We start from the raw sequence: 25622 nt of genomic DNA on the forward strand, positions 1-25622 counted from the left end.
CATTGTCTGGATTTTATTGTCAGGAAATGCAATTCCCTTTTGGGGTATATCTTAATAGATACATGCTTCAGTTTAGGTCCCAAAAAATTTGGGCTAAAGCACTGCAGACCAAGGATGGCTTTGGAGCAGGCAAAGCCTGAGTGACCAGATAAAGCAGCCACCAAACAGGAGATTTTTCAAAGCTTTTTCTTTCATCCCTTCAGGCCAATGGAGGGGACAAAGAAAAGAGAGAGAGCTGAAAGACAAGGCAGGAAGCACGCTCAAGATGGAGCTGGGAGGTCTCCAAGGGTGTTCCCACTCAGTGCTGTGTCCCTCACAAACCAAACAAAGCAAAACCAAAGGCACAAGGAATAATGATGCCACAGGGACCAATTAAGTGGCAAGGGGAAAATAATTGGATCTTCAACTAAAATCATGTGCTAAACAGCCCTAGATAGCAAAACATTAGATAGCTGCAAATGTAGACATGAATGGAACAGACAGAAACAAAAGGCTCCATCATCTAGTACCAAACCACACAGAAGCTGTTCAGCACTTGTGCTGAAATGTTATGATTAAGTGAAATAACAGTGGCTTTAAAAATTATTTTTTAATCTGCTTAACACCAAGACTTTGATAGAGTATGGAAATCACCCTGTCCATCATCCCAGCTCTCACTGCTGACATACATTCATGTCACTGTTACAAGCTACAGCCTGGCACAGGACAGACACCTTTTTTTTACCATAACTGGGCTGCATGAGATTTTAATTACCCTATTGAAAAGCCATAAATATTTCAGACTGAGTCATTTCGGGTACACTGGATTTTTTCCTGCCTTTCACAACGTCAGGGAATTTCTTTCCACCCTGCAGCCCTCAGGAAAGGGGTACATGGCTGAAGGAGTCAGCGGTCATGAATAATCAGGGAGGGACTTCTCCAGAACAGGGCACCAATGTGAAGAAGTCTTTCTTCTGGGGCGACATTTGCATGACTGAGGGGTGACATAATAATTCCACAAACAAAAAAGGCTTTATACCCACAGGGTGGCTTTCGAAACCTCTCTGCACTGACTTGGTCCTTCCCTTCTATACAGCAGCATCACAGTTTGGGGGCAGGAATTTAAGCCCCATCTCTGCAGCCATGGCTTTATCTCATTCTTTCTGGCTAACGCAATCCCACAGCTCACATTAGCAATGCCATTTTACGGGGCACAGCATTTCACTAAAGTGCTGAAGGATTTATTTCTGCTTTGGTATGAGGGCATAAGAGGCAGGTAGAGCCCAGGGTGAGAGACATGTTTTGGTAAGAGAAACATCAATATACAGGTGGAGTTGAGGTCAGTGCCTGGACACCAGCTTGCAGTGATGGAGCAGCAAGAAAAGGCAGAAACGGTATTGCTAGAGAGTGAAAAAGAAGCAGCATGCCAAGACCATGCCCTCAGCCCCCTCGCCAAACAAAAAAGAAAAAAAAAAAACAACAACCCTAGCCCCGTTAGACACTTGGGAGCTTCTGAAAGAGCTACACTGAAAAGGAGGTGCTGAAGTGCAGCCAGACAGAGGAGCTGCATGCCAGGGCACATCCTTGTGAAGGACTGTGTGTGCTGCCAGGGCACCAAACTGGTGCTGGAAATGGAGCCAGGGTGTAAACACATGGTGCAGATGATCAGACTGAGGCAGAGCTATTGTTTCCTTTCCAGCATGGGCTGTTTGCCAGACATGGACCTCTGCTGAGAGATAACCGAAACACATTTGAAATTCCAGAGAAAACCCTTCATTTTGGGGGTAGCTTGTTTTTAAGGAGAGGGCTGAGCAGTGATCTAAGGAGTAAGAATCAGCCAGTTCAGACACCCCCCACCCCAAAAAGCATCTGGGGGCTTTCAGAGCGGTGAAGCAGGCGCTGCAGGAAGGATGGATGCTGGACCAAGCCCAGCCTCCCAAGCCTGAGGGGATTCGCTCACGCTGCCGGGAGCGGGGAAGCCGTTTCTCACCAGGATAGGAAGTCGAGTGCTTGGCAACAAGGGAGGCAGCTCTCCCACAACTCTGGTTACGCAAACAGCTGCCTTCTGCTGGGTTTCAACATGCTCCACTGCTCCAAAAATAATTTCCTGCTTGATTTGATAGCATTAGCAGGAGCAGGGAGCGCAGCGTGAGCGGTTGTGCCGCGGCACACTGGCTGCAGGTTGCCACCGGGCTCCTGCAAAACCCCAATTCCTGATTTTGGCAGAGGGGCCTGATTGCACAGCAGGGAAGGTGAGCAGGGCGACAGCATAAGCCTTCTCTTCCTCTCTGAGGGGTTTTGACACAAGCCTGGACAAAAGTACCTGTCACCTTTGTCCTTTCAGGCCCCTTTTCCAGAGCTGACATTTCCCAGCCCCTACAGCTTGTATCACTCGTGGCCTGTACCCAACACTCAGCAGCCAAGCAGGGATCAGCGCCAACATAAAGTTCAACGACAAAGTCGCTGCTTGCTGGGTGATTAGGGGAGCTGTGCTGCTCCTGGGCAGAGTTGCTGGTGTTCTCCCACAGCACAAGCAGCAAAAAGCTGCTATCATGCCTTCTTGCATTCGCCAGTGGATGACTTTGTGTCTGCTTTGGAGGTTGCTGGAATAATACCAGTCCAGGCCAGTGCTTTGGGAACAGCAGCACTTGCCATTCCTAGCTGGAATGGAATTTGGATATCAAATTTTGCCCTAAGGTGCATCTTGTTTCCTGTTCCCTATTCCCAGCCCGTTGATCTGCATGCCCCTTCCCCAGGGCCTGCCTTGGGGGGGACTCCTCCAGAGGCCTTCATCAGATTTGGAAACCTTGAGTAGTGCAGGGAGTTAAAGATTCCAAGGGCCAGCTCATTAGCACCACACTCCATGGCCTGTGCCACACCAGCAGCACAGCACACCAACCTTCCCAGCTCATGGCTGGGGTCAGCTGGTACCTTCCAGCTGAAGTGCAGGTCATGTTCAGCAAAGAGATGAAGCAGCAAAGTAAAATTCAACTCACTCATTAAAACAGCAGCTGCAGGCTTCAGGGGTGGAGAGCACAACCACAAAAATCAGCGTATTTTAAGGTAATCCTCTTATACTTTGAAAGAAAAATTGTGCAATGGCACATGTTTATGCTCATACCTTTTAAACCCAAAGAGATCATGAGGGATGATTCCACCTGCCCTGCACCACACTAGTCTTACCAACCTTGTTTTCCAGAGCCATTCTTTGAGCCACACAATGTTTTAGGAAAGATGTCCCCTGGCCATGACTAGAAAAGTAAAATGGGTGATGAACACACCACTGCTTTTGGGGAGCTTCATCAGAAACTAACCTTGGAAAGTAAAGCCATCAAAAGAGAGGAAGAGTCCCCTCAGCCATCCTGCACAGGACATAACTGCAGGATGACACTCCAGCTTTCACACACAAGACAAAATTTGCATCTGAGCTGACCCAAATGCCAGCTGGGGCCTCTCCTGTCACTGCCACAACAAAAGGGAATAACCCTGCAAAGAAGGTGACGCTCCAGCTGCAAGGGGACCTGAGCTGGGCGGCAGGACAGGACTGGTGGGAAGAGTGTGCAGGCTGGTTTCTGTGCTCAACTGACCCATGTCTGCAGCAGCTGCTGCTGCTGCTGCTCCCACAGCCCCAGGGAGTGCAGATAAGCAGCAGTTCAGCTTTTCCAGACATAGCACAATCCCTGTTTACAGCCTCTGGGCTTGTCTTTTCAAAAGAAGGAGTTAGGTGTCTATTCTTGCAGGAAACCAGGTGTGTAAACAGTTCAATTAATATACCCAGCAAACCGTGCTCTAGCACAGCAAAGAGGGCCAGTGGAGACAAGCCAAGAGCACAGGAGCCAAGAAAGGAAAATACTTTTAAAGAATATGCCTAATTAGAGATGGGCCTGGGCCAAAAGTTCATATTTGAACACCTGGAATAGCCCAGGGGAGCAGAACGGTAACCTGAACCCAGATCCACATTTTGTAATTCTCTCCTCTCCCAGATGAAGTAAAACCCAGCCCCAAACCCAGCCCACAGTTGGAGCTACAGGTTTCCAAAAGCCAAAGTCTGGAGATTTGGCTTTCTACTTTCAGCCTGGTTTTGGCCAAGTCATTGTGCCCAACTGCTGGTGCCCTGTGTTCCTCTCACCCCACAGCACCCAGTGCCCTGCTGTGGGCCCACCATGCTCCCCTCAAGGGCTGGCTCTTGTCCCCTGGCATCCCCATCTGCTCCAGCAGCCACAGCATCCTCAGCGCTGTGACCAAGCCCAGCTTGTCTCTGCAGTCCCTTCTCCCTGCCCTCACAGGAACAGCTCCTGGCAAAGCAAGAAGCCTGCCCTAACTCAAAGCCCAGTGCCTCCACTCTGAATGCCTGTGAGACAAATATTGGCAGCAAATCCCAATTTTGTGCCAAATCCCCAGATTTAGGGCTTGTTTTGAAGGGTACAACCTGCATGTCAGGGAAAGCCCCGCCATGCCCTTTATGAATGCTTGCAGAAGAAGCAGACTCCCTTTTCTGCCCTGCAGCTCAGTTTTCAAGAACAGACAACTAAACTTCTCCCACACCTTATCAACTCTTTTGTCTGTAGATTTTCTTTCTAGCAGAATCACATTTGACAAAGAAAGGTCAGCCTGATCCCCATAAAATCACCCTGTCACAGGCACGTCATGCATTTCAGACAGCTTGCAAGGCTGACTAAACATTTACTTTTGGATGGCTCTCTTCCAAAGCCCAGAAATAGATCCCAGTTCCCAGTAGGAGAGAGCCTGAGTGTGCCATCAGATGGCTTCACTGCCCTGCCAGAGAGTGCCACTTGCATTCCTGCGCTTTCCCCCTCACTGGGTGCCACCACTGAGCTCCCTGCACATCCTCCAGGGAGAGGTGAGGCCTTATCTCCCAGCTGGATTATTCCGGGTAGGTATTTGTCACTCCTTTTTCCATCATCTGACCTTGGGTCCTGTTAGGCTGAGGTAAGTGACTAATGCACAGGGTTCTGCATTGCTTTCCCAGTGGGCACCCAGCCACTCACCAGCATAGCTGGAGAAGAACAAATAGCATTTGCTCACACTGGATGCTGCAATATTAAAGGAAGAGTTTGTGTTCTGAAAAAAATTAAACAATTCAGCTCCACTGCTATTCAGAGCAGTTTTACACCTTGAATGTACTCTTGTAGCTGTTGTAACCTTCATCTCCAAGAAATAAAAAAAAATTAAAAAATAGTAAACTGACTTTATACAAAAGTACAGGGGAAAATTATATAATCCTTCAAGGGCCAAGAGTCTCTGTCTGCAAAGTGCTTGCCACACAGCACCCAGGCAAAATCAAAATGATGCAACTTTTGTTAGGGTGTACAGATTACAATCAGGCAATTACACATCCCAGACCGTGTAATCACATGCAATGAGAACACATGTGGGTGTAGGGTGAGGTGTGAGCCTGGTGTCACCAACCACAGCCGCCTCCGGTTACCAAAAGGAGTCATTCAACAAATGCTTTAAAAATTTATTTTCTAAACATCACTAGATTCAAAAGAAGGCCTCTTTCTGTCATGAAAAGGAATTCCTGAAAGACTGGGAAACCACCAGGACTGCACTGGAAAACATTAGCCGGAAGAATTGATCTATCATCTGTCTCATATCCAACTGTGTCCGGACAGTTGGAAAGGGAAGGGGGGAAAAACCCATCACACACAAGACAGAATCTGTTATACAGCTTTATATAAGAAAAAACCTCTCCAAGCTTCTGTAGGAAGTAAGTTTAAACATCTGATGCATGAACATCCTCAGCTTTAATAACCATTACTGTCTTTCATCTCCCCTTTTTTAAAAGTCTCAGAACAGCATTTAAGACTCTGGCCTCCTGTAAGCATTGCTCAGATGTTCCCCAGATGGCTTTTCCTAGGGGATTTCTAATTATTCAGGGTCTTTTAAAGGCATATCCTACAGGAATCTTTTAGGTTTCTGGGGCTTTCCTTCCTTCCTCTACAAATTTCTTTACCCGGAGCTTGATTTAAAACCAAACTCAAAGGAAACACAATGACTTCAGTATGTCTCAGATCACATACCCTGGGGTAAAAGAGAATTGAACCAAATCCCATAAAAATGGTGCAGATTTCAAAGGGATTCACAGTGAAGTTTTGTAAAGATGTAATTAGACCAAAAGTTTTAGCTGAGAATATAATGGAATAAAGGAACATTTAGTGAGACTCAGAAAGTTAATACTGCATATAGACCACAATGGCTTGGACATGCAATCCCCTCTCCTCAAAGAAAAATAAATTAAAATCGAAGCAAGAGTTGCTGTAATAGCAGCTAAACAAGGAAACCTCTGATTCTCAAAAACTCTCACAGTTTTCAGGTCCTGAACTACCTTAAATGGATCAGACTTCCAAAAGTGCTGAATTCCTGTCTGCTGAAAATCCACTTTAGTCAGTGCCAAGTAGGAGATGAAGAAAATCACAGTAATTTCTGGAAACACTGGCAACTGCTTCTGCATAAGAGGGCAGCTGGAGAGCAGAGCCAAGCCCCTTACATGATAATAAAGCAAAGCAAATAATTTCAAGTAACATATAAAGCTTTTGTCTCTCTCAGGCCATCCAAGCAATAGCTAATAACAAGACATGCTACTCTTCCAAATCTGCTGCTGCATATCCCCCCCAAGTGGGATACAACCCACAAGAGGTTATTTTGCCACCTGCAGATGCTGACTGGGCAAACTGGGAGTGTTTCAGCTAGCAGTGTGTCCTAAGGCACAGACACATTGCTAGCTCAACACACAGTGCACTAATGGACTGCCACCATAGTGTCTCGCCCCTCAGACCCCACCATGAGCATTTCCCTCCTCTTGGATCAGCATCTTTGTTTGCCAGCAGTGCTTATGGTAATTTCCTGCACTGCTTGGCACAGCACAGGGCTCAGCACAAGCAGTCAGGAGCTTGTGATATGAATGCTAGAGAGCATTTGATAGAATGACTTGGGCTGGAAGAGGCCTTGAAGATCACCTATTTCCAAACCCTTGCCATGGGCAGGGGTACATCCTACTACATCAGGCTGCTCAGAGCTCCATCCACCCTGGCCTTGAACACCTCTAGGGGTGGAGCACCCACAAGGCCTGTGCCAGTGTCTCACCATTCTCACAGTAAAGAGTTTATTTCTAACATCTAACCTAAGCTGGCCCTCTTTGAATTTAAAGCCATTACTTCTTGTCCTGTCACTACATGCCCAAGTGAAAACTCCCCCTCCATCTTTCTTATAGACCCCCTTTATGTAGTGGAAGGTGCTTTAAGGTCTCCCCAGAGTCTCCCCCAGGCTGAAAACCACCAAATCTCTCAGCTGTGTTCATAGCAGTGGTGCTGCAGCCCTTGTGGCCCTCCCCAACATCCTTCTTATGCTTGGGCCTCCAGAGCTGGATGCAGCTCTCCAGGTGCTCTTGAGAGTGGAGCAGAGGAGCAGAATCCCCTCCCTCAACCTCTCTCCACACTTCTCTTGATGCAGCCCAGGACACAGCGGGCCTTTTGGGCTGCAAGTGCACATTGCTGGGTCATGCTGAGCTTTGCCTTCTAGAGCAGAAGGTTCTTTCTTCCAGCTCCTGCTTTTGGCTTCTCAGCTCTGACCTGGGCAGTGCGGCTGGGGCATTTGCCAGTGAAGACTGAGGCAAAAACATCATCCATACCTCAGCCTTCTCCATATCCCATGGAACCAGGTCTCCTTCCTTCTGGAGATGGTCCACATTTTCCACCATCATCAGCCATGTGCCTATAGAAGCTTTTCTTGTTGCTCTTTATGTCATTGGTCAGATTTAATCCTTTCTGGGCTTTTGTTTTCCTAACCTGATCCCTGGCTACCTAGATGATCTTTCTGTGTTCCTCCCAGGCTAACTGTCCTTGCTTCCACCCTCAGAAGGCTTCCCCCAGACATCCTCTGTTTTTCTAGGAGCTGCTTGTTCATCCATGCATTTCTGCCTGACAGCTTTGTTGGGATACATCTCTCCTAAGCTTGCAGGAGGTGATCTCTGAATATCAACCAGTTTGCTCAGACCCCTCTTCCCCCCAGGGCTTTATCCCATGGCACTTCACCAAGCACATCCCTGAGGTGGCCAAAGCCTGTTCTCCTGAAGCCCAGGGCAGGCAGGTTGCTCTGCACCCTCCTTGCTGCACTGAGGTTCTCAACTCCACCATTCCATGATCACTGCAGCCAAGGCAGTGCCTGAGCTTCACCTTCCCCATCATCCTTTCCTATGCTGAGAACAAGGTCCAGCCTAACACCTCTCCTCACTGGCTCCTGTACGCCTTGGAGCAGGGAGTTCTCTCCCCTCCTGCATTGCTTATGACCAGTTTTGTTGTCCCTCCCAGGACCAGAGCTTCTGAACACGAGACCACTCCTATCTGAATAGAGGATGCCATTTGCTCTGTCACCCTGACTGGATGGCCTACAGCAGACCCAGACTATAATGTCATTTGTCCTGCCCTCCCTTTAGTCCTGACCCATAAATCCTTGGTGCTCTCTTCATCCATCCCCAGGCAGGGCTGCCTGCAGTAGCTCCACGCACTCCAGCTGCTCACTGACAGGACTCTGAGGAGCACCAAGAAGTTTCTGATGCTGGAAATACCTTCTCACTTGGCTGCACTATCCCATGGTTTGTCAGGTGAGAGAGACAAGCCAAAACAAGTGAGTGCCAGGAGTAGCCTGGAGATGGCCATTCAGAAACTCCTTTGCCCTCTGGCCATGTCCACTGCCCAGATGCTTGACACACCTTTGGCTCTGCTGGTGTGGCCGTGAGCAGGGTTTCATAAGGAGACCAAGAGCCAACAAAAGCCCTGGGTGGGACTGTGGAAGCTGCTGCAGTTCATGAGAAGGTCACTCCTGTTCCATTTCATTCTAAACACCCTATTCAAGCAGTCTGCCCTTCAGCCTGGCCCACAAGTGAACTGGCACCTTGTGACAATGAGGTGTTGCATCTCTCCAGCCACCCAGCAGCAAGAAAAGCACGGGGGATGGCTTTAAAGCCAAGACCAAAGCTGTGCAAAAGGGCTGCTTTTCCACGCATCCTTTACAGCAGGCACATTTCAGGCAGGAGAGCAGCAGCAGTGGGTGTGCTGTCCCTTCTTCCCCTGTGGCAAATGAAGGTCTATTTTGGAAACACGCCTTCCTTGAAGCCCTAGGGCCCCTTGGTGCCCTAATCTTACTGCCCCAGGTGACACAATACATCTAAAGTCTAAGTCTGTCTCCTGCAGAGCTTCACTCCTCATCTCCCTAACTCCAGGAGTCTCAACTCCTCCCAGCCCACCCTTCACATGCCACATCCGCACATTTCCGTTCATCCCGACCTTCCCTCCCTCCCTTGTCTGATAGTCCTTCCCACACAAGCACCACATCCTTCCTGCCCTGGCCTCGCCACAAAGCTGGGCTTGTTCACTGAAGCAGATCAGAATGAAACACAAGCATGACCCTTTGAATCAACAGGATTAGGAGAAGTAAAGGAGAGGGCTGGCCGCTTGAATATGCACAAACACAAAGGGAGGAAGGTAGGGCCACCTCACGTTTCCCTGGAGGTCCCTCTGCTAGGTCTTGCTGGGCTCAGCCTCTGGGACTCTTCCAAGACAAAAAAAACCCCTAACCTGGCACTGACTCTTTACAAACAACTAAGAAAGAAAGGGGGAAAAAAAGGGGAAAAAAAAACAAAAAACCATCAAATAAACCCGCAAAAAGAGAAACAAGCCCCCCAAAATGGGATGGTAATTTGGCTTACAAGGACTCTGCCTGCCCAGGGCACCAGGGGATGAAAAAGAGAATACATCCAGGAAAAGCAGGATGTATTCCCTCAAGGTAGTAGATATATTTGCATGAGCATACCTTGTGATAGAGAAAGTCTGCATCCCAAAGGCTGTGTGATCTAAATAGCAATATTGTAAATGTATTGGATGAGGGAAGGAAACACTATCTCATTGCCCTGTATTATGCATGGGAAACAGCAGTGCAGAGGGACGGGATAACACTCACATCACGGGAAAATCACAGCAGAGCCAAGTCCCAAATCCCAGTTCAGGGACTTAACCACAAGCTATTCTGTACCTTCTATTTTCTGTTAACAAAGAAAACAGTATTTTCCTGGATTTCAATCCCCAGTGATACTGCTGGATTTGCTGCCCAGTCATGAAATAGTCCAGGAGTGGGAAGAGCAGATGAAGCTCTAGTGAGTCATGAGCAGACACTGCCTCATTGTGCAACCTGGGCTGTGAGGGTCATGTCCAGCCCTCCAACTCGACTTCTGCTAGCAAGGCCAGACCTAAAATACCTTGTGCCATTTCATAAAATACCCATTTTGGTTTCATTGTGGGTTTCTTGCCCCCACTTTTTACTTATTCCTTGGGGCTGTTAAGCCAGGCTTAACAAGAAAAATCAGCCACCACTTCTCACAGCCTAGAAGGGATGCAGTTAACAACAGACCAGGCAGGGCTCTGCACTGCACAGCACCCAGGGCTTTCAAAGCATCAGGGGAGGGGAGCAGTGTTCAAACACCCATAATTGCTCAGCAGAGCTGACTCCACAAACACACACACGCTGTTGATTGCGATCTGGCGACCACGCACACGGAGCGGGGTTTCGCTCGCCCGCCGCCCCCTCACTCTCTGACTCCAGGCATGAGGTGCGAGGCAGGGCAGCCTCCCCCGGTGCACAGGCATGATGAAAGCTGGAAAAGGCAGCAGGGAAATTTCCTTAGCTCCCCTGGAGATACCCACATCCCTCTGCCTTTTATTTTCTATCTGCTTGTTTGTTTGGATAACTGCTGTCAGCCCATGGAGGAAAACCAGGCAAATCCTGCCAGGAGTGCCTCTTCCCATGGCTCTAGTCAATCTCTAGCAGCCTCTAAACCTCAGCTCTCTGTAAGCAGCACAAACCAGTCACAGGAGAAAGCTCTGGGTATTTTTTTTTTTCTAAAATGCATTTTCACAATTTGCTTTGGGAAAATGAAGCAGCAAACCTCTAAAGATGCTCAGGAGGTAGGAGGGTGCTATGGGGAAAAGAGGCAGGTGTCCATCCCCTGTGAGCTGGCACAGCCTCACTCACTGCCCTCCCAACACAATCCCTGCAGAAGGCTGAGTGGGAACGAGGGTTTTGGAGGAAAATGGAGAGCACACACCTGATAAGGCTGAGGAAGGGGCTGCCAACATCCCCCCCATTAGCTCAACCCAAGCCCAGCCCTCCCTGAGGGCAGCCACAAGGCACAGGCCGCCGGCTCCTGCTCTAAACCCCACTCTTCCTCCCTTGGGAAAGGGCCCCACCTGCGGGTGAAGGACCAAGGAGGAGCTCTGGCTCCATCATCACACCTCCCTCCCCTGGAGCTCAGGCCAGGGAGAGCACAGAAGAGCCAAGTTCACTGAGGGTGGGCTAAGGGGGAACAGGGGCACCTTTGCAGTGACAGTGCTATCTTCCAGTGGGTACATGGCAGAAAGCCAGGGCACCCAAACTTAAAAATTGGTGGCCTAGATGTGGGAAGGAAGAGCTGGGGAAGAGCTCAGTGCAGACCTGTTGTATGAATGCAGCAGAGACAGAAAACTACTCAGAACTGCATCCTGGTGGCTTTTGGTAAGTTCACAATCCAGCATCAAACTCCACAGGTTCTTGGCCACAGGTATGGTGTGCTGATGGCCAGAAATGTGTCCTGGGACTTGGGGGTCAAGCAAGAAAAAGCTTAGGAAGCAGATGGTTCCCTGAGCTGCTTCAGAACTGCTTCATGAGGAGGTAAAGGATGCTGTAGAACCACCTGTGCCTCTCTGTCAACCACAGAGTCTGAACAGCAAGTTTAGGTGTAGCTGTCTCCCCTGCAGATGTCTAAGATTAGATGAATTCCACCCAAAGTGCACTGAGGCATTTCTTAGGTTCAAGAACAGGTTTAATAAGTTATCAGAACTAGAAAATTCTGGTGCTGGGAATAGAGGACAGAAGTGCCCTAAACCTGGCTTCTGAACTAACAAGCTTGTTGAAGGACAATATCCATGGTCCTCTATCACAGAATTTACAGATAAACTTTGGGGCCATGTCTCCCAAATTAAAACAGTTGCCATGCAGAGTAAGTGATAAGAAAAAACCCTCAGATTCTGTTTTGTTTTTTCAGAGAAGGCCACAGCTGAGGGCATTTGCACCTTTCCCAAGCCATCAGCTCCTTGACAAGCAGCCCATTTCCTCTTCTGTCCCCATTCCTGCCAGAGCTCAGCCAGCAGTGACAGACCACATTGCAGATTATGGATGACTTGCCTCCCTTTCTCCCAAGTGCCCTGACACAAAGGACAAAGCAATGCCTGTACAAGCGTCACCAGTCCTTGCCGCTTGGCTGGGCAGCATCATCCCAGGCAGAGAAACATCAGAGTTTTTGCTGGAAGGGAGCAGGAGCAGCTCCCAGAAGCAGAATGCCCTGCTTTGTCCCGAAATGGAGCACAACCCTTTCACCCTTTGCCGTGCTCCCACCCGCCTTCCCAGATCCCAACCTCCAGTCCTTTCAACACCCACAGTTTTTCCACTCTGCCACGAAGCCATGAGAAATTCCCCGCCAGAGGACTTTGTTCAAATGGGTTTTTGAAAAAAATTTTAAAAAAATGCAATTCCCTACTCCAGGCAAACAAGCTCCTTCTTTTCCCCATGAGGAAGAAGGGTAATAGCAGAGCCAGGGGGAAAAAAATCCCAGCAAACTATCCCCAAAGCCTGCTGTAATCAAAAGAATAATTGCTCCAGGAGATTTAAGCCTACAGCTGAGTCACTAAAATGAAGAAACTTCTCCGTGTCCATAGAAAGCAAACAATTCTTGGGTGATGCAGCAGAGATTCTCTACAGCCTTGTTAGAAGGAAAGAAAAAAACAGCCAGATGTAATTAATCATAGTCCCAGAAGAAAGGATGAAATCTCTGTAATTAACTACCTAGACTCATCTTTCCACTTTTGAAAACTAATCCAGCTGCCTACTTCCACCTTTCACCCAGAGGGCTGGCACAGAAGTCTATTGCAAGCACCAAATCACCTTCCTTTAGGGATGCACTCACCTGCAGTGCCCCACAACAGCTTTGCAGAAGTTGTTTGCAGGAGTGCAAACAGAAATCCTTTCCTTAGTCCCCTTTGGTGGATGAACTGCTAGGGAGTTTCATTCCCCAAGAACCTGAGTAGCCCTCAGCTGAACTACAGGAGTTATTTTCAAGCTGAAGGTGTTTTATATCCACAGTCCTGACCCAACCGATCAATTACCAGAAAACACAATTAAAAAAAAAGACACCCCCCCCCAAAAAAAAAAAACCCAAAAAAACCCCACCCATGCAAACAGAAAAACACTTTCCAAATGGTTAAATGGTTACTACTGCTTGTGTTAACAAATTGGCTTATACTTCATCCTCAGGTGGTGAAATTTGCCTGAGCAGCAAAGTTTTGGAAAACAGGGCAGGGGGAAATGTAGCACTTCAAAGAGAAGAAGAGGAAGGGCTGGAGCTGGCAGTTGCAGTTTACTAGGAAAGGTCAGGAACTAACATCCAAAAAATCCTATGCAAATCAGAACAAGACATTCAACTTCCTCAGGGCTCCCTTAATAAATAAGGGTTGACAAATATTATTCCAACAAAGAAAACAATAAAAGACCAGTTCTTTAGGTCAAATACATCAATGGTAAATACAATACAGAAGAATAATACCAAAATGACATCAGCTGAGAAACTGAGAGTGATTTCTACTCCCTCTCTTGTATACAAAGCACTGCTAACATATGAATAATGCTGTCAACAACACATGGGGAATGCTGGCCAGCTTTGTGGTGAGGGAAAGCAAAGAACACAGAGTGGACAGAAATCTCCAGTATTGCTCTTCCATGACACAGCAGAAATGCTTTTTCAATGGAAGGTGATTGGGTCATTCTTCTGGGGAAAAAAAAAAATAAATAAAAAGAAAAAAAGAAGTGATGACGCAGCTCCAAGTGCAGCTGGAGCCTTCCTGTACACATGTGGGAAAGAGGGAGGGAGGATGAGCAGGCTGTGGGGCACAGCAGCAAGGCCAGGGAGCCTGGGGCATGTCCCTAGGGCACACCCGCTCCTTCCTGCGGCGGGCACAGCCGGAGGGGATGGCGATGCTCGGGGCTGTCCGTGGCACAGAGCTGCTCTCGGCTGAATTCCTGCTCTCCACCGGCACCAAAACACCTAAAGCCCGGTGCATTGTTCCTCTAATCTCTGCACTGACACCTGGCAGAGGAGCTAAGCACACTGGGGATTGGCTGCAGCAAACCTTGGTACAAAACCCCCAGAGCAGCTTCCTAACCCTAAAGCTGCTGTTTATCCCATCCTATCAGCCTCTGTGCACATCAGGATGCTGCCAGCACAGCTCATCCCGTGTGAATAGAAATTCCTGTCGTCCTTCCAGGAGGATGCAGAGATGCTCAGGGAGAGGAGCAGGTGCTGCTGTCCCCAGCCCTGCCATGGGACCGCAGAGCAGCCCCGAGTGCCGGGCAGGAGCAGCGGGCTGGAGCTGCCCTCCGCAGGACGCGAGGGAAACCAGCCAGCCCTGCTCGGGAAAGGCTGCTAGCTCCTTTTCCACGGGCAGCGCTCTCACGCTCCCGTAATTACGGACAAGGTTCACTTTTCTCAGCGTTGTGCTGCAAACACAAAGTTTAAGGTCCAGAAGGTTTCAAAGTGAGCAAGGAGTGTGGAAGCCTCCCGTTGTCTGACAGCACCTGACATGCAAAAGCTAGGCTGCCTTCCAGTCAATGTCCCTGAATAATTAAATGACACAGGAGAGTCCCTCCCCTGCCTCTTTTCTATAAACCTGTGACTGATGCACGTACTGGAAAGTGAAACCCCATGAATTTTTGCTAGATAGCAATGATGCTTCTATGTTGATGTTTAAATATGGGCATATAACCAAAACTGAGAACTGAGGTAACCTTTACTTTCAGTTAACACATAAATGTCTACAATCACTGTACTTGGTTAAAAATAATACTTACTAAAACCAGCACTCAGCCAGCAACACCTATAAATACCTTTAAATGCTGATCAGTTAATATTATGTATGTCCCTAATTTTATTTTTATGTAACCATGTCATAACTACAAAACTAATCCTCCTGATCAGTTTTGTGTCACTTGGCCAACACTGCCAAGGTAGAGCAGCCAACAGGTTTTAGGGCTGCTCCCTGAGGTTACAGCATTCTCCTCAACCTGTGAAAGGATTTCACACACTAAATTGCATCTCTGCAGTGCCTGAACGCACAGTGGGATTCAGAGAGCAACACACAACACTCCACATCACAATCCCCTGTGCAAAACACCCAGGAGATGCATGGCCATACACAGTTCACATAGCTTATGGCACTAGGACAAGGACGGGAGTGATTTTTACCCTCTATCCTATGCTGTAGAGTTATTTTAACCTGAGTCTGCAGAGGCAAGCATCCATAGTAAAGACAAGCAGAGCAAAACAAAAACCTGAATGTCCACCAGGGACTTTTTTCCCCCACCAGAGCAATGCTGGGGAATCCTCCAAGGAGATTACAGCCACATGCATTTCATTGCCTGCAAAATTCTCTGCCCACACCATAGCTTCTGAGCATTTATTTCCTTCTGCAGAATGTAAGAGAAGGTGGCAGCCTGCTATGGTGTGCCAGGCTGTGGAGAGCCAACATGGAATTGTCAGGTGTCTGCTTCATCTTGCTCTGAGAGGGTTAGACCTCCTCACTCTCTTCCCCCACTGTCCCAAGCTTGCCTTCTCCTTTCCCATAGTCTTGCCCTATACTGAGCATCCCCCAAACACATTTTCACCATTTTCTCCACAAGTTCCACATTGCTACTGATTTCCACTTCTCAGTTGTACAATATCATTCCTTAAATGCTCTTTCAGCACACTCAGCTCCAAAGACAAGACAATCAGCAGAAAGACAAAATCCACTTCTCAATCTAGTTTGTTTTAAAATGTACTTAAGTAAGCAGAAGGTGAGATTTTCAACAAGATCTCCTTGAAAACAGGGGGAGTATTCTTTGTAGCAGCACAGAAAGCAAAATGTAGAGTTCTGGTATGGTCCTCTACTGCCACCAGCAGTAAGACAGCATCAAAAGCTCTAGAGCAGCAGGATATCCCTTAGCAGCTCCCTCAGTGATTGCAACAAAATCAGTACCAAACAAGTGGATCACTCACCCGAATTTGGTGGAGAGAACACCGCCCACGACAGAGCCAGTAATGATGCCCACTCCAAAGCAAAAGCCCAGCTTCCCCAGAGCACCAGCACGTTGGGAAGGAGTGGTCACATCTGTAATAACCTTCTGAGCACCTACAGGGGGGGAAAAAAATTAAACCACAGGGTCTGAGCAGATCCCCCAGTAGTTCCCATGGTTTCATTGCTAAGCCATTAGGAGCTTTTTGGGGTTTTTTGTATGAGTTTTTTTTGTTTTGGTTTGGTTTTTGGTTTTTTTTTTTTGGTTTTTTTTTTTTTTTTGTTGGTTGGTTGGGGGTTTTTTTGATTGTTTGGGTTTTTCCCCCAATTAAAACTTTTCTGGGCTGGTTTCTGGTTACAGGCAATTTCCCCAGCTTTTAATTTTCATACTTTCCATGGAAGAGGGCTCCCAAATAAGGACTGTCAATCTCCTCTGGAAGCCCCATAGTCCATCAGTTTTGAACACAACAGCCCCAGCAGTCATGAGAAACAGAACCATTCAAACCACTCAAATAAACCCCTTCACAAGTGACAGGAAGCATTATCAACCTGATTCCTCTTGCATGAGTTACATGGACTTCTAGCAGCTGAAGTTTATGTCTTTCACATGAAAAATATAGGAAATATCAGCCAAAACAGAACAGCTTGGTGGGTAATGGAAAGTATATTTGTAATAATGTTTGATTTTTACCAGTATGTTCATTTTACCAGGAGAAAGGGAAAAGCTTTTGTGTAAAATATCCTGGTTTCAAGAAGGCAGCTGAAAAGTCTGGGGTAACACTGCTGCCAGTAAGTGACTTGCACCCATTGGGCCTGGATGATCAAGGCCAAACAATTCCCTCAAAATTCTACAGGAAGATGGACCTGGAACTTGGACTAATAAGCACTGCTTTCCACCTGCTGCTTCATGTTCCCACCATTTCACCCCTGAGGACCATCCCATGCTCCTCCTGCCTTCCTTCATGCTGCTGGACCTGTTGGCTTCCCCTAAAACAAGCCAGAACTGGGGGGAATCAGGCAGGAAAAGCAATTTGGAAAGCTACTCATCCCTGACTGACCTTACCTGGTATCCCATGCATGAACACTCCTGGCAGCCTGGAGAGGAAGAGGAGGGGGATGTTGGTGGAGAAGGACATGAGCAGGAAGAAGAAGCTTCCAGATGCACAGGAGAGAATTAAAGCTGCTCGGGCACCAAATCGATCTGCAAACCTGGTACAGAAATGGCACAAGGTTGTCAGTTTTCTATTTAGGTTTAAAAAACAAAATTAAATCCTTCTCAACAGTAAATCAGTTTTGCTCCTATTTAAGGGAAAAAAACAACACCACAACTAAACACACTAACAAACAACCACAAACTCCCCAAGCCCCAAAACACAAACAGGCAAAACCCCAGTCGGATCAGGCTTTGACCCAGCTCCAAGTCTTTGCTGTAATTCAACTCCAAAAAGCTCAAGTTGGACAAAGTCTGAGAGTACCACAGAACAGGTTCTGAGCAACAGGGGCTAAGATGACCATAAAACAGCCTTAGACAGAGTTTCTTGTTACGATTCCTTCTTCCTTCCCTTTATTTAAGCTGCATATTACAGTTAGCAGATGAATATTACCTTGCATAGCAATTAGCTGTGTTTACACTAAGAGGAACAACCCCCTAAAAATGCCAGGGTTGGTATACAAACAGAGCTAAGCTTAAGTAATTAAAATGTTTTGTGTTGAGGGAGAGGTACAGGTCAAAAATTTGCTGTTTACATGTAAGCCAGGGCAGTTTACATTTGCTGTTTGTAACCTGAAGACCACAAATCATTACATTGTTGATGTGGGGAGTGGGGATTTTTTTTGTTTTGTTGCTTAAAAGTAAACACAGTGCTTTATCTTTTCATGTCTGTTTAGGAGCATTAAGCAAGAACACGAAAAACTGAGCTAAGAAACACATTCTCTTTCCCCCTTTCTTCCTCTTTTCTACTTAATCTGTCCCTACACTGACATCAAAACAGACTTATGTCTAGAAAAATCCTTTTTATCTCAAACTTGCATTGTAAATTTTGGCTTCAGTCTGGGAAAGGACACCCTCAGTCCCAGTCAGATTTTGCCATTTTCCTTCCCTTCAGCAGTGACTCTGGATATTAGTGAATGGCATGCAGGGAGGAGAACCAGATTTCAGATGGCACCAGATCCAGGACAGAAATACTACTCTAGGTTTGTGTGTTAATAGGAAAAGCATTAAAAGTGGGCCCTTTGCACCATCTCCATTCTTAGAAATGCATTTTCTGCCAAGCAGTGCTGTAGAATCAAATGTTGCTGTTATTTATTTGAAAATGTGTCCAAGGGCTGAGATCAGATCCACAAAGTGCCACACAAAGTACCAGAGGATCCTGTAGAGCCCCCAGTCTACATCAGCCAGAAAGTAAATTTCCTGCAGGTAAACTGAAGCAGCACACAGCAGCTCCTATCCATTTATTGATTTGCTGATCAGTAGCAGGATCAAGAAGAGAAGTTAGATTTTCTCTGTCCCATTTTAGTTTCTGTCACTGAAATGCACATTTCTTTCAGGGTTTTATTTTTCTTGGTCTTTAGGAATGTATTCTCCCACCACTCAATTTTTTAGGGCTATTTGCATTTCATTAGGAACAGGAGAGTCTTTTTCACGGGGTAAAGGGGCAGAAAACCCAAATATTTTCCACTCTTTTCTTATTTTGATAGCTTGAGTTTATAGATATTCTTAAAAGATTCTTAGAAGTTCTTAAAGGTCCATGCAAGTCTAAATTTGTATTCAACAAGGATGCAGATTAATTCAGCTGGTGAAATGACACCATCTTCACTTATTGTAATTGACAGCTCTACTTACCATCAATAAATACCCTCTTTTTTTGTTTTGATTTGTTTTTTGGGTTTCTTGTTTGTTTTTTCTTTCCCAGTCACAAAACATTTCTAAGGTTACACATGGCTATAAAACATTTTCAGAATTAAGCTGTTAGGTCCTGGGCTCTGAGGACTGGTGGTTTAAGCCCATTCCCAGGATATTGTTACACTTAAATGTTTGTCATTAAAATGTAGCTAAGTTAATATAAAGGCTGCTTCTATGCTGCAGTATTTTCTAATAATAGCATTTATTTTCCCCTTGCTCATTATGAAATCCTCAAACTTTTCAACAGGACCACAAACCAGAAAGAAATTATTTTTATGAAAGTATAAAAAATGCCTGGCCTTTTTCAGCTATGTGAAGGGTCATGAGAATCATTCTCACTTACCTTCCAAAAATGTAACCTCCCACGAGCTGGAAGACACCAAAGATGGTCTGGAGATAGCCAAACCCCACTGAATCCAAACCTAGGCTCTTTGCCAAGTACTAAAAACGAAAAAAAAAAAAAAAAACAATCAAAACAAAAACCCACAAAAAACAAATAAATTGAAAAGAAGCAGGCTGTATTTATGAATAAACATCTTAATATCTGTGTGGAAAGGATCACAGCTCCAAACAACCACTTCCTTCAGTTCCCTACCCCTACAGAGGAAATGTTCATTGGCCAGACCCTGGCAGCTTAATAAAGACCAAATGTCTCTGTCCCACACCCTGAAGGGCAGGGACATGTGATCAAACCCATCAATTTTGCACCAGCTGGCACGTTTGTATCACCATTTACCTTTGCAGCTCCACACAGCTGAACACATTCAGCGACTGCTAAGGGGGATGAGGAAAGTTTTAAATGCCTTCCTGCCTCCAGACCCTGCACCTGGAACAGCCCATCCACCCTCTGGGAGATAACTATGGAAAAGTTCTGGAGCTGTTGTTTAATCAAGCAAGCCAGAATCAAGGAAAGTACAACATGAGCAAATATTGCCTTTGCAAGCCCACAGCCTGAGCTTGCAAAAAACACAGATGCACACCTTGAAGGGCCAATGGGCAGTTATTTTGGATTAATGTTTTTGTTGTGTCATGCTTTTGTTTTGCCTGGAGGTGCAGGGAGACCTCACCTCTCTCCCCAGCTGCCTGAAAGGGATTGGTAGCCAGCTGGGGTCAGTCTCTGTTCACAAATAACTAGCAATAGGACAAGAGGAAATGACCTCAAGTTGTGCCAGGGATGGTTTAGATTGGATATTGCAAAATATTTCTGCCCTGAGAGGCTTGTCAAGCACTGGAACAGAGTGCCCAGGGAAGTGGTGGAATCACCATCGCTGAAGGTATCTCAAAAATGTGTAGATGTGGCACTCAGGGACGTGGTTTGGTGGTGGACTTGGCACTGTTAGGTTTCTGATTGGACTCAATGACCTCAAAGGTATTTTTCAACCAGAAGTCCTCACTGATTCTATAAAATCAGACAGAAGAGTCCAGTAAGTAAGAAGCAATGAATCCCACTGAGCTGGTTAATTACACACTCAGAAAACCCCCCTTTGATTTGAAACCTCTGCTTCCTGATAGCTGCTGGATGGGTCACTCTCACACTCCATGAGAGAAGATACAAACTGCATCAGCTTCACCCAGGAAAGGGCTCTGGGTGCTACTGCAGCCCAGGTAATAAATCAGCTTTTATGGCCTAGCTGTACCCTGGACAGAGACACAGCCCGCCTCTTTGGTAAGAATACCAAGTATTCCTTTCAGTTTCAAGGATACCTTTCCTCTTTCCTGCCAAAAACTATCCTCTGGCTTTGCTGGAAAACCACAGAGCCCTGCGCTGAAGGAAATGCTGTGGAACAAGAGAACCCATACTCACAGGCATGAGTCCAAACTGCATGAAGAGAAAGGTCAGGTCTAGGGCTGCAATCACGTAGGCAACACGGATCACTTGCCGCCTTTTGGCCTCTCCCAGGGTCTCGTTGCTCATTCCTGAGGCTTCTTCCTCACCTGCAGAGCTGGTTTTTGCATTCATGGTGCTCACAGAATGGCTTGCTGCAGGACGGGGTGGAAAATGACATGGAGGCACTCGCTAGCTGCGAGTGTGAAGCGCAGATAAGGGGCACAAACTCTGTGCACAGTTCAAAGCTTACAGTGAGAGGTGCTGAGCCAGCATGCCACGGATTTAATGTTTCTTTCTTCCTTTCTTTCCTCTTCCCTTTGCTTGCCTGCTAGGCAGGATCAAAGGTAACCGTGCATCAATCCACAGATCTGGTTCTTCAGCCTTGTGGGCTCGCTGCCCCAAGCGCCATCACAACAAAAATCAGCTGGAGTATCCCAGCAAAGTGAAAGTGAACATTGCCCCAAACAAGAGCATGTGATAAGCTCTTCAACTCTTTTAACTGCTTCACTTCCTTCACTTTTACTGCCTCTGGTGGCTCAGGAGAGATGCCTGTTTTAATCCTTCATGAAAGGCACTTTGCTTTTATTTTTGGAGGTTGCAAGTGAGGCTTACAGCAGAATAGCTATTTCCAATTCCAGTAGGTTTATACAGATCCTGGAACAAAGACAACTCTTGCATGCAGTCAGAGCCTCTCTAATCACCTTTTCCTAAGCCATTTTCCTTCCTTTCCAGGTGCTGCAAATTTATAGTAATTCTGAGCTAGCAAATGTTCACATGTGACTCCAATCAAACTACAGATTACCAGCCAATGTCAAAAACATTAAAAAAAGTAATATTAAATCCACACAAATCATGAGGCTGACTGCCAACTGGGAAATGAAATAAATGAGACTCTGGCCTTTGGGCGTTTTGTTGTTTGCTTGCTTGTTTATTTAGGGTTTTTATTTGTTTGTCTGCTTGCTTATTTGCTTGGGGGTTTATTTGTTTGTTTTCTTACTCGTTGAAGCCTGGAAGTCTGATTGAGGATTATCTTTCTTTTGAAGAGAAAAAGAAGGCAGAGATTCCAATGCTCTGACTTTGCAGAATTATAGGACTTTTAGAAGGAAGAGAGCTGGAGAGCTCATCCACCCTGCTGCTGGAACACTTTGGTTCAGCTGTGGCTTTCTCTAGGCAAGCTTTGAAAATCTCAAAGAAAAGAGATTTGTTCCTTCTCTAAGTATGTGGGAAAGAAATGTTTCCTACTGTCCAATGTGAATTTCTTGTGCTGCAGCTTGACCACGTCACCCAGTCCCTCTAACTTAGTAACACCTCAGCTCAGAAACAGAGTCTGGACTCACCACGAAGGCAGACACAGACACATCAACACAGAGACACACACAGATGTCTGCTGGCTTGGCTCTGGAGGGGCTGTCAGAGCTCCAGGATTCCAGCCCAGCCTGGGGAGGGTGACCTGTGAGATCTCTGGGCACGCCTTTTTGTTCAACATGTCACCACCAAGCCCTGGGGTTTGCTGAAGGCTGCCAGGCTCCACATCCTGGCAAAGGAGGGGGAAGTCCAAAGGTTAAATCTTTCATCAGGGTTGGGTACCATATCACTGGAGATTGCACAGAAACAACCCTGCACAAACTCACAGCTTGAGTGAAAAAAGCACCTTTAAAAACTACTTTCCTACAGCAATGCCAGCACTCAAGCAGATCCAACTCACAAGAATTTGAATCCAGAATTTGGATTTTTTACTGAGGAAGGATGATTACCCAGCATGCATCCCAACCCAGCAAAGCATCAGTGCTCGACATTTGGTTCATCTCAGAGCAAAACAATGGATTTGCCTGCACTTTGAAGGTCCTTCAGCACAGTACCAACATCATCACTCCCTGGCTTGTGCTGGATAGGCACAATGTACAAATTACCATTGAATAGAAGAGTCAAATTAATGACAGAATTCTGTTTATGGAGGTTTTGAGACAACCAAAAAGCGACTCATGCAAATGCAATGCACAACTGTGCTTACAGGAAGCCTTGCTGCCCTGGACTTGGAAAGCATCAATAATTTGACTGGTGAGTTTGTTTCAGCAGCAACTGAAAACAGATCCCAGCAAGGCAACCAGGGCAGCAAAGACTTGCAGATGCAGCCACTCTCCACCAGACAGGAGCCTTGTCCTGCCAGGGCATGCAGTGCAGACAGCTAGCCAGACACATGCTCTCCCTTGGATTTGGCTTCTTTTTACTGGCATTGACAAGGGAAGTGGAGTAAAAAACCACAGAGTTTAATTCCCAGCCTCTGGGGCTAAAGGCACAGTTCTGAAAAGCAGGAAGCTAAACTTGATGCCTGGTGTGGAGATGTCCATGGAGAATAAGCTGTGATCATCAGCTCCTGTACACCCCCATCCCTGGATGGTTTAGCACCCAAGACTGCTCCTTAGATCAGGCTGTATGTAAGAAAATGCCCTGGGCCCAGCTTGGTGATCCTCTTCTAGCAGTCGTGTCCTTGGGCAGGATCATTTCTCTCCCATCCCAGCACTTTGACCCACACAGCACAAAGATGGCAGTTTTAAGCCATCTTTACAAGCCAATGGTCAGCTCAGGTCCACGCTGCCCTGGCCCCAGGGATGCAGGGATGAGCTGTATTCTCCAAACCTGGCCAAGATGTTGGCAGCCTCAAACCATCTCAGTATCCTCTTGCTAGGTTTTCTGCACAGGCACTTGGATTTTCCTGACTTTCAGTGCCTGATTTTTAGAGTCTCGCCCCATGAATCCATTGGCCTGAGGGCTAAATGTGGCAGCAGGAGCACTGATAGGAATACAGCCACTGTGATTGCCACAAGACAAATTCTCCTCCTCCCCTGAGTGAGAAGCCTGACTGAAAATGTCTGCAGGAGCCTAAGTATGGTAGAGATTAACCCAATTCCCAGCTATGCTCCACTGAACACCACGTTTGCAGCCATGCAGCGCGGGGCCAGCTCATTTATACCTGCAGTGATAATGCACCACTAATGACAGATGGCATAAGCTGGCACTGCACTGTTATCTAAAGGCTCCTTCTGGCTCAATTATAGACTACACCATGGGTAGCACTCAGTCACTGACAAGCTATCTTTGAAAAACAAAATTAATTTTAAAACTGGGGAGGAACAGGTTATGAAGAGGAAATGAGTTTTCTTGGGTAGGATAAATAAACTTTGAATAGACATATATTTCAGGGAGACTACTATGAAAACGAGCAAGGAGATAAATATCTTGTGGTAAAATTGCAGATTAGTCCATTAGCTGTGCATTAAGCCTTGACACTTATTCTCAGCAATTTTGGAGTATTTATAGTTGCCGTCCTGGTGTGTCTTTCCTGAGGCCTATTTATCTGAATTTATCTGATCTCTGAAAAAAATAGAGCAGGAAACTTGAGAACATCTTTTGAAAAATCATAAAGGCTCACTGTTTATGTTACTTGGGCAGAAATTTTTCTTAAATTGCTGGAATGGGAAGCAAGGCTAGCACATGCATAGGGAAGGGAAATCCACCCACATCAGTACCAGAAGTTGAAAATGTTGTTTGGAAAACAATGAACTGGGGGTAAATAAATCTTTAATCCTTCTCTGAACTTGTTTTTTGTTCCACTGAGGAAACTAATATGATCTGGAGGAACATGAGGTACCCTGGGTGGGGTCAAACCAAGTTTTCAGCCCCAAAGGAGCCTTGAAGAGACATGAAAATGCAGATATAATGCCCTGCAATGAAGGGCATCTCTTGGGCCTCAATCCTCTATGAATTTGAACTGGCCAGTGTCTTCAGCTACACAAAAATGGGATGGGATCTTCAGAGATGGGATGAAGCAAATCCTGCTCCAACACAGATCAGTCACAAATCCTTGCCCTTGTGGGTGTGCATGCACACCCATGGCAAGCATGACAGCTGGCTGGGAATGCCAGGGAGGGAATCACTGCCTCTTGCTGTCAACAAAACTTTCATTTCTCCTTGCAAAGAGAAACAGCATCTCTGTGTGCTGTGTACTAAGGTGCCAGGAGAGACAGGAGGAGCAAGCTGGAGCATTATGAACGTACCTCATCTCCCTGCCCATACCTCACCTCCCTGCCCAGGGAGCAGCAGGGAAAACGCTTCCTCTCTCTGGGAGAGCACTGAGAGGCCACCAACCAAAAACAGTGAGGCATGCAGACATTCAGACATGGAGGGACACAACAGTCCTTCACAGAGACCCAGTCCGCAGGGAGCCATTGTCCTGGGCATGTTTCTTCAACTCTGTAACATGAGAAAGGAAATGGAAGAATTATCTCGAAGCAATTCCTCAATAGTGGGAATGCTGAATGGCTGTAATGAGGGAAACTGCTCAACACCAGCCATGGTGGGTGGGAGCCATCAAATCTGCAGGATCTGGCCTGATCCCTCTCTTTCCCCAACCCCAAGACCAAGGGAACAGGCCTCATTTGTATTCTGGTGAAAGATTTACACAGTTAAGCAAATAAGAGCATGGATGGCCTGGTATTGCCAAAATTATATCCCAAGTTTGTTGATTTATTCCTTTGTCTAATTGTGTCCATGAAAAAAACAGCTCGCTAATGAATGGAAAAAGACTCCACATGGCCAGCAAAAAAAGGAAAAAAAAGCAGCCATGTTTAGTTTACAAAATAGCACAGTCTTCAGGGATTTTCATAAAACTGCAGAAACAATCCAAATCGACAATGAAATCAGATTCCTGGTAGCTGCTGAGCTCTTTTGGCTTTTTCTATGTGTGTATTAAATTGCAAAAAGC

At 46.5% G+C, this 25622-nt stretch overlaps 1 protein-coding gene across 1 annotated transcript in view; it reads right to left on the bottom strand.

Moving 5' to 3' along the window:
• SLC22A18 (solute carrier family 22 member 18) overlaps positions 1–21314 on the bottom strand; it is a 58580-nt gene extending 37266 nt beyond the window's left edge. Inside the window, exons 1-4 of the mRNA XM_063158637.1 lie at positions 20837–21314; positions 19376–19473; positions 17194–17339; positions 16115–16247 (exon numbers count right to left, since the gene is read on the bottom strand). Coding sequence (XP_063014707.1) covers positions 16115–16247; positions 17194–17339; positions 19376–19473; positions 20837–20992 — 533 coding nt within the window. The 5' untranslated portion in view covers positions 20993–21314. The remainder of the gene's footprint in view (positions 1–16114; positions 16248–17193; positions 17340–19375; positions 19474–20836) is intronic.
• Positions 21315–25622: the final 4308 nt, after the last annotated feature.

The sequence above is a fragment of the Melospiza melodia genome, chromosome 6, assembly GCF_035770615.1.
Source record: "Melospiza melodia melodia isolate bMelMel2 chromosome 6, bMelMel2.pri, whole genome shotgun sequence".
Taxonomy (NCBI): Eukaryota; Metazoa; Chordata; class Aves; order Passeriformes; family Passerellidae; genus Melospiza; species Melospiza melodia.